We start from the raw sequence: 9299 nt of genomic DNA, 5'->3' as shown, positions 1-9299 counted from the left end.
TGTATGTCATGGATCAGCTATAAATGTCCACAATGGGGATATCTGTGAGTAAGGTCACTGCTAATATGAATGTATGAATGGTAGTACCTGCAGAGATGGGACGAGAAGGGACTATTTAGGAACCAGAAGGTGTTTCTTACCAGACACTGAACCCGTGAGCCTCTTGATCTTGGCCTTTGCTCATCTTCAGAACTGTGAGCCTAACTTTAGGATGTTTGTTAGTTATCTAGATTAGCGCCTTCTGTTACGACAGCTGGAAGGGACCCAGACAGCATCCTGGAGCTTGAACTCCGATGGTACTGAAACTATTTTACCATGGTTTCTTTAGATGGCAGTACACATTTCCGAGCTGTTTCCCAGCAATCCTAGCAGGCTGCTGATTGACAACTAGAAGTCGACATTTTATTGTTCAGCTCCAATATGGCCATACATTTCCTTTCCCACTGCTAGAGGCACTTAATTAATTAATAACAAAACAGAATCAACGAAGCTATAAAAACATTCAAGTTCAAGAAGAAGTTACTCCTTTCCGAGAGGTATTCTACTACCACTACTCCCCATTGATGCCCCTGCTAGACTCGTTGGAGAGGGAAATCTTCAGATCCGAAGGCTCCATGTTCCAGATGTCCTTGGCGTATTCCTTAATGGTCCGGTCGCTGGAGAACTTCCCTGAGGCAGCTATGTTTTTGAGCACCATTGTGTTCCAGGCTTTCTGATTCTGTGAATAACATAAGCACATATAGTCCAGGATCTGTGTGCCTGGCACACTTTGGCAAACATCAGGCCAAACACACTTCACAGAGGAACACACAGGAACCAACTAGAATGACTTGTAACTGCATTTGTTCTGCTGACAGCTGGCTAGAGCAGACTATGCTTTCTTCATGTCAGAGTGTATGTCCCTTAGGGATAAAAAAGTGTTTTTCATTTTAAGGGAAACCATGGGCATGGCATGGTGGTGGATGCTTGTAATCCCAGCCCTTAAGAGGCTCAGGCAAGAAAATCTCAAGCTCAAACCTAGCCTGGGCTGCATAGAGAGAGACTCCATCTCTCAAGAGAGAGTGAGGGAGAGAGGAAGAGAGGGCGAGAAAGCAAGTGAGAGAGAGCAACAGTATGGATGAGAGAGAGAGAGAGAGAGAGAGAGAGAGAGAGAGAGGAGAGGGGTAGGGAGGGGGAAGGGAAAAGGGCACAGAAAGGGGAGAGGGACAGGAATAATGGACAGAGATGAGGGAGGAGGGAGAAGGAGGGAGGGAGAGAGAGGGAGAGAGGAAGAGAGAGGGAGAGAGAGAGAATGAAAATCTATGGATAGGAATTCTCTAGTTTGTAATCCTCTAGGGTTCCAGTGTTTTAGCCTGTAAGACATATTTTCCATGCGCTATTATAAATGGAAAAACCTAGGAGGAGAGCTGGCTTGCTGGTTAAGAGCACAGCACCTGTTACTCCTTTAGAGGACCTGAGTTCAGTTCCCAGCACCCCTGTTGAGTAACTGCCTGTAACTCCAGCTCTGAGGGATCCAATTATCCCTCCTGGCCTCTATGGGCACCTGCACACACTTGGCATCCGCTTACATAGACACACATAAATAAAATAAAACTAATCTTAAAAAATAAACATAATAACTTCTCTTCCACCTAAAGGGGGGGAGAAGGGACTAATGTCACTATCTATGAGAGGACATTCAAAGAGGTTTAACCTAAGACTCAAGCAGTTTGAAAACCAGTGAACATTAGCTTGGCTTGCTCATTTAGCTTCCCTTGTTCTTTTGAAAGGCCTATGTCCCATTAGGTTGGTTCTAAATCCCCACAACTCCACTGGGGCTCAAAACAGGGTGAACTAAGGTTTTATTCTCAATCAAAAATATTTCAAAATTTTACTTTTTTTGGTAAAAGCATATAAAATATATTTAACTTATTTTTTAAAGATCTCTGTGAGTTTATTGGAAGTTATTCAAATTAAAAAAAATAAAAAAATTAAACTATCATCAGACGCTAAGCTATGCCAAAACGAAGCAAATGAAGCCAAAATGACAGTTCACTCAGGCGTAGAGACTTCTACACAAAACTAAAAACAAGTAGGGAGGTGGTGGCTCACACCTTTACTCTAAGCACCTGAGAGGCAGAGGCAGGCGGATCGCTGTGAGTTCAAAGCCAGCCTGTTCTACAGAGTGAGTTCCAGGAGAGCCAGCACCATGCAAAGGGACTTTGTCTCGAAAAACCAAAATACAAAAATAAGAACAACCACTGAAATGGATAGCCGTGCGGGTCACGTTTTACTAACGCTCAGCAACTCAGTTACCATCAAGAGCGGAGAGCTGCAATCTGCACTAGCGATCAGGCAGGAATGAGCCAAATGTGGCGCTCCCAGTGGACAGTCTCTGGATCTGGGCTTAACTCTAACAGAAGACCCTCTGTGTGTAACCATCCTTGACCCCAGCCCTCGTCCTCGCTCATGATTTCCTTCCCTCTTCCGACTGACTTCTGTTTCTCCAGGCAGCTCTTCTCTTTCCCGAATTCCTGGAGCTGCATGGGCTTTTCCCCCTCCATGTTCAGGAAGTGGTCAGTGAGTTACTTTGCGCCAGCACGGCTGCACTGTTCACAGCCACTGACTTGAACTTGGGTCTATGCTCTATTAGGAGATTCATCCGATTCAACCTAAAGGATGAGGGCTGGCTGCAAGGCAGCATAGGCTTTCCGCAGTCTCATCCTACAACCCCAGAGGGCTGTCTAGGGTGACTGTATGTGCTACTTGGCCTATCACCTGCCCTGAGAAAGGATGGGAAAGGATGTTCGTGAAGCCCGCCTGAAACCTCAGCTCAGAGACTGCTCCTCAGGTACCCTTCCGTGCTCTTTCAAGACATGCCTGGAGGGTTATTTGACTGCATACCTGCACGTGGAAGCTTATTCAGGGCTCTAGGTTCTGTTTATAATCACCTAGAACCCTCTCTTCTTTCTGTACTTCACATTCTAGCAATCTGGCCCTAGACAAGACTGGTCTGGGAGTCTTTATTTTTCAGTTTTCAGAGAATACCGGGTCTGTTCTTATCCAACTAAACTGTGGCTTGGTCTTGTAATAATCTTGACAAGTGTTTCAAATACAAATGCCATATTCTATCCATTGCTGTGGCCGAAGGGTGAGTTGTCACCTGTATTTTGAACCAGCAGCCTTGGTGACTGTGATGTATAGTTCTGGTTAAGAAACCTGGGGTCATAGGCTGCTTGAGGGAAGAGGGGCCAAGCTTGGCCAGGAGAGGTCCCTCACACCTCTGAGGCCTGTATCCTGAGCTTCTGGGACAGGCCTGCAACATGGTAGGTGCTCAATGAATACAAATCCCTGGTGATTTTCTTTTTAAAGTAGAGTAATGAAAAACTAGAGCTGTTATCAAAGTCTCAAATTCCGACATCTGGAATAGCCCTCCCAGTGCATCTTGCAAGCTGGAAAAAGTACAGATTTTGACCTCGACATCTGCAGAGTCCTCTCACCTACGCGATCTCTTTTCTCTTGGTACTGTGGGAAAAAGCTGTCAGAATCAGAGCCCTCTGTGTGCTAGGCAGGTGCTCCACTGAGCTTCCCTAGCTTTGACTGGTCAGTGGGGCTCAAACTCAGTTGAGTTCAAAAAAAGGAATCAATTAATGAACCGCAGCAACCCATTTAAAACCCACCACATACTCACCATATACAGCTGGCTGACTTTTTCTTGACACTTGACATAGGCTTCGTAGTCCGCAAAGACTTTAAATCTGGGTTTGTTTTTTGTATGCGTGAGGTTGGAAGAAAAACAGAATAAATTCATGAACAGAGAGTCCACTTTAAACCCTTACTGGCTGACTGTTCAAGCATGCCTATCTCACCAACAAGAATAGTCACCGTTTCGTAGTTCCCCTATGTAAAAATGTCATCATGTGTATGTGTGTGAGAGCTGAATGTATCAGTGGAAAGAGAAAAAGAAATAAGGTTTGAGTTTTCTTCTCAACACTTAACTATTTGTGGCGGATGCCCCGCCCCCAAGCTTATGGTAGCTAATCGGATCACAGGTCTGTGCTAAATTCTGCGCGTGGATTGTTGCTACTTTGAGAAGTTTTTGTCCCCTTTTCATGCATCAAGTCGGACCATGTAGGAACCCACCTGTCATGATAGAACAGCATGTTGACGATGTCTTTGAAGAGCTCAGGCTGAGCGGGAGAGAAGAAGCCATTGTCAATTTGGTCAATGGCCAGCTTCAGTTCCGGAAGGGCCTCATAATATTCTTTGGCCTTATACCTGTAGCAATGGGTGGGAGGATGAGGAAAGAAGAGGGTGTATCAGTGCGTGTGATGAGCGGCAAACCAAATGCCTCATTCGCTGTCAGATACACAGAAACATTTACACACACGGCTGTAGATTTCAACACGGGTATAATACTAGGTCCTAATTTATCCCCTCCCAACTGGTTTGTCCCTTATAATCAAAAGCATTAAGAACAGGAGCTAATGGAAATCCTAGTCTAATCTGATAGAATAAAGTTTATTGTAAGTAGACCATGGCTCTAAATAGCATGGTGTGAGTGGAACTAGTTGCTTTCTTTGGACCTGTAAACCTGTTGGATTCATAAAACTTGATGCTACCGAGGGAGACTTACTTCTAAGGGTCAGAAGGTACATTTACCATCCTCTGAATTTCCTGGAGCTCCTTTGGGTTCTTGCTTGAACTCGGGTTAATAGGCCCAACTACATATTAAGTGAGAACAAGCACTCTGAGGCATATCTCTCTCTACGCTCTGCCATGTTTTGGTCCATCATCAAGAGACCTTAAAGGAGCACCAGGTACCGATTTAACTTATTGACAAAAACGCTCAAGTAAATAGGCTTCCTCTTTTGATGAAAGTAAAAAAAATCAGAGACAGGAAGCTGGGAGGCTGACTGAACCACTGTGGCTGGTAACCATGGCAGCTTGCTTGTCGCATCTGTCCTCAGCATCCTTGAGTTACACTGGCTGGGTAACTAAGACTAGCTGTGGCAAGGAGGGCCTGCCTCCTCATGGGAGATGTACTGTCTCTACATCTCATGAGATCAGGCCTTAGTGGGATGCCTACATGAACGAGCAGAAAGCCCTTGGGGATAATATCCCTTCCTGGGGGTGCCCTCCTCAACAAAGGGGAGCGGTTCTCTCACCCTTTCTTGTCCAAAGCGGCCACATCATCTACCCTCATGCCAAAGATGAACAGGTTCTCCTCCCCGGCTTCCTCTGCCATCTCCACGTTGGCGCCGTCCATAGTCCCGATGGTCAGGGCTCCGTTGAGCATGAACTTCATGTTGCCCGTCCCGGAGGCTTCGGTTCCTGCAGTGGAAATCTGCTCCGACAGATCTGTGGCTGGAATGACTGTAAGTAGGCCAGGTCAATATGGTGATTCTGCATATGAACATCCTGGTACCCCGTCGGCAGTATAGAAGGATAGAGCTCACTTTCTCCTTGACCCAGGCAGCTACTGTGCCCTTATGTACCTGTGTGCTTACCACTCTCTCTTGGTCTACAAACTTTAGTGTCTACAGGCTCTGAGCTAAAAGCTGGACATTATCTTTCTCCCTTTACATCTCTCCATTTTTATTTCTTCTGCTTTATACAACATACTGCAACCTCTATTTCTTGGCCCATACAATTTCAAGATCTTTCCTTAACTCTTCTTTTTGCAAGGGACTGAATTGTTCCACATCTTCCCTTGTTACTTCCACCGACACTGCAGTGGAGGTGTTTTGTGCCTGGGACTAGACATTCAAGCTCTTTCCCCTTCAGCCTTATGTGCACCCAAATCAGATCCGCCTGAACCTCCAAGCCCCTTCATCACAGCGGTCAAGCCCGAGGCTGCCTTATTTGAGAGTTTATTTGTGGATTAGATTTGTACTCATTTGTATTTTCAGGAGCCTGGCTCCTTTCTCTTTCTGCAGAGGCATTTAAAGCAGTGACCCCACGGGCCACCCAAAATACCACAAAGAGAAAGTTGACTTTTACTTTTCTCAATCTGGGAAGTAGGTGAACACGCAGTTGGCATTGGCTAGTGGGTGGTTTCTCGGCTGGTGATGAATCGTGAATAAAGAAAGGTCCCAGTGGTAAAGAAAGGGGCACTGGCTTCCTGCCTGCTGGTCCCTGTGTGGGAACTCTGTGCTTGACTCTGCAGCGCACATCTAAGCCTTGTGCTTCGGCAGTGTCATGTCCGTCCTCATTTGCCGTCACAGGAACAAATGACAGCCCTTCCTGCCATGCAGTGATGAGAATCATCTGAGAGCCGGGGAGCTGCTGCTCTCTTGCAAAACCTGGGCTGGCAGCTGAAGACCTTTCTTCCCCTTGGCAGAGGACCACGGCCAAGTTTCAGCATCCCCACCATGACAGGCACTTGCAAACGTCACTGTGTGACAGCAACCTCACGGGTCATTCCGGTCACCTTAGAATGTTGCTAGCTTCCTGGAGTCAGCTGCCCCATCTCTAGCCTGAGCAAGCCCAGATTTTGTCCCTCGCCTCCTCCATGCTTGGCAAGGAAGACGTTACCTTTCTCGGCAAGAGATACTCTGTAATTCTCCAAGAAGATGACTTTCAACTTGCTGCCGACCACAGGGTCATTGTTCACCACTTCTGCCACTGAGGTGATCAGCTTTATGATCATTTTGGCCATGTGATATCCTGGGGCAGCCTTGGGGAAGAATAGCAGTGTGTGGAGACACGGTCTGATCAATGAAGAAAGCAAGCAGCGAGAGACTCGAGCCCTTAGGCCCCGCTGAAATTCAGCCAACTTACTTTGCCACCGATTATGACTGTCCTTGGCACAAATACCTTCTTAGGGTCTTTCTTGATGCCTTCAAATGATGGAGATATTTACGGATGAATGGTGTCCGCTGTGCAGGCACAGGGACCCACCTCAAAACTGCTGCTTCCACCCCCGAGGGGGATTATGGGGGACAGAGAGGGGGTCAGGGGGGTCTCCAGGGAAGCTCACGATTGTACATGGTGATCATGTGCAGGACGGGGGGGGTCTCCAGGGAAACTCACGATTGTACATGGTGATCACGTGCAGACAGTTGAGGAGCTGCCGCTTGTACTCGTGGATCCGTTTCACATGGACGTCAAACATGGAGGATGGGTTGATCTTCACCTTGTACTCGTTTTCCAGGAACTGGGAGAACTTCATCTTATTCTCCTGTGGAGAGTGGACAGGCCAGAGCTCTCTCAGACAGAAACCGTGGCTGTCTGCTGGAGCCCACACCCTCAGCTCCGAGGTGAGGGCAGAGATCCTGGCAGGCGGTCTCACCTGCTTCACTTTGGCTATCTCCCGGAGGAACATGTCGTCACTCACGAAGCTGTGCAGCTTCCTTAGCTGGCTCAGGTCTTTCACGTAGTCCTCTCCAATTTTCTATCAATTTAAAGGAAAAGGCGATACAGATACTATCTTAATGTGAGATGGTAATCACGCCCACCACAGCGGTTTTTGCCAGTGTAGGTAAGTGGCTCTCATGCCAGCGGTCCACACGATGGCTTGTTTCCCTCACAAAAGAAGGGAGACCGTCTATGTGGGGAGAACTTTAAATATAAGAACTTCACATACAAAGATGATCAAGAGCCCAGGTTCTGTTACGTTTCTGACCTTGGTTATCCCTGTCCCATCTGTGAGTTACGTAGACACTGTTGGTCATCATATCTATGCAATCTGTGCAGCCCTTGTTCAAATTAGAAGAATTTCAAGATGGGGGCTGAAGGGATGACTCAGTGGTAAAGAGCAGTCCCTACTGCTCTTGCAAGGGACCTGAGTTTGGTTGCTAGCATCCATATGGAGGAGGGACTCACAATGGGCTGTAATGTCAGCTTTAGGAGACATGACACCCTATTCTGGCCTGCAAGGGCACCTGCATCATGGGTGTATACTCTTCACATAAACAGAACCAAAAGTAAAATCAAATGAATGAAAAGATGGTCCTGCACAAAAGCATGAGCCACGTATTCAGAAGCCAGTCCCGCACAGGTAGGATGGGTGACATCCCTGTGCCCTTACTTGCCGACCCCACCTCCACCAGCCTCCCCCTCAGCCGCCTCCTTTTACCTCTGCAATCAGGTCAGCCAGCCCTGGGTTGCAGAGTAACAGCCAGCGCCTCGGGGTGATCCCGTTGGTCTTATTCTGGAACTTGTCTGGTTCTAGCTCACTGAAGTCCTTGAATCTGCAGATGGAAGAGACAAACTGCTGGCTTGGGCTGAAAAGGGCAGCAGAATCCGCTGGCTGGGTAGAGTTCAGAGGTGCGCTCACGAAGCCAAGGGGAGGGGAGGGGAGGACTTGGCAGCAGCTACGGCTGTCATTTTAAACATTTGAAATAGAAGAGATTCATTTGCAATTCAAATCAATTGCCCCAAATCTAGCCACCTCCATCTGACTTCCTGGCTGACAGATAGACCAAGTTTTTCAGCAGAATAGTTCACGGTTGCTCTTACTTCTAGAATTAGGGTGGTACAGAGAAAGTATTTTTGTCTTTCTTTTTAAGGAAACAACTCTCTATCTACAAGACAATACTTGAAAACATTTCCCAGGCCCCTTCTCATCTGGAAGCTCCATTGCATCCATGGATCTGGGTTAGACCTGCAGCTCCAGGATGGTCCGTCACTCACACTTGGGTCTTGACGATGTCTGAGTGGATCTTTGCGACGCCGTTCACTGCATGGCAGCCCACGATGCAGAGATGGGCCATGTTGATCCTTTTGCCCCCTTCCTCTTCGATTAGAGACATCCTCCGCATGCGGTCGATGTCTTTAGGAAACAAGGCCACAATTCTCTAGCCAAAGAAAGACACAGAGCTTGCTGGCCACTTGGGTTTTAAAGTGGTCCAGCCTCTCACGCCCCCAAGCAAAATCTCTGCCAGAGGGAGAAGAGACAGAGAGCAGAGCTGGTGTCTGTGGAGATGCCAGCCCTCTATTTTACACCTGCAGACGCACGGTTTAACAGAGCCCCACTCAGACTCGAGGGCTTCCATCAATGACTGAAGGCACCAAGTCCGCGTTTAGGAAAGGAGATCTTTGTGGTGACCCCGGACACGTTACAGCCGTGTTCTCCTGAGAGGTAAGCGTCTCTTGAAACAACTTACATCTAAATGCTTCTGATTGATCTCATAAATGATCTGCAGGTGTCGAGGCAGCAGCTTCTCCACCAGTTCCACCGGCCAGCGCTCCAGAGCCTCCGGGAGCACTGTGTGGTTGGTATAGGCGAAGGTTTTCTTGGTGATCTCCCAGGCCTGCAGGAGGAGAGGGTTGGTTCCTGTGCCTTCAGTGCCCACTCCCACAGCAAGTCTCAGTGC

General features: G+C 47.6%; 1 protein-coding gene across 1 annotated transcript in view; it reads right to left on the bottom strand.

The window, feature by feature from the left end:
* Nucleotides 1–377: 377 nt before the first annotated feature.
* Pygl (glycogen phosphorylase L) overlaps nt 378–9299 on the bottom strand; it is a 34870-nt gene continuing 25948 nt past the window's right edge. Inside the window, exons 10-20 of the mRNA XM_075947749.1 lie at nt 9090–9236; nt 8617–8780; nt 8060–8174; nt 7274–7375; nt 7015–7162; nt 6763–6821; nt 6517–6658; nt 5148–5355; nt 4123–4257; nt 3671–3737; nt 378–718 (exon numbers count right to left, since the gene is read on the bottom strand). Coding sequence (XP_075803864.1) covers nt 551–718; nt 3671–3737; nt 4123–4257; nt 5148–5355; nt 6517–6658; nt 6763–6821; nt 7015–7162; nt 7274–7375; nt 8060–8174; nt 8617–8780; nt 9090–9236 — 1455 coding nt within the window. The 3' untranslated portion in view covers nt 378–550. The remainder of the gene's footprint in view (nt 719–3670; nt 3738–4122; nt 4258–5147; nt 5356–6516; nt 6659–6762; nt 6822–7014; nt 7163–7273; nt 7376–8059; nt 8175–8616; nt 8781–9089; nt 9237–9299) is intronic.

The sequence above is a fragment of the Microtus pennsylvanicus genome, chromosome 14, assembly GCF_037038515.1.
Source record: "Microtus pennsylvanicus isolate mMicPen1 chromosome 14, mMicPen1.hap1, whole genome shotgun sequence".
In the NCBI taxonomy this organism is placed as follows: domain Eukaryota; kingdom Metazoa; phylum Chordata; class Mammalia; order Rodentia; family Cricetidae; genus Microtus; species Microtus pennsylvanicus.
The sequence above is the reverse complement of the archived record's forward strand: the minus strand, read 5'-3'. Positions and strand labels throughout refer to the sequence as shown.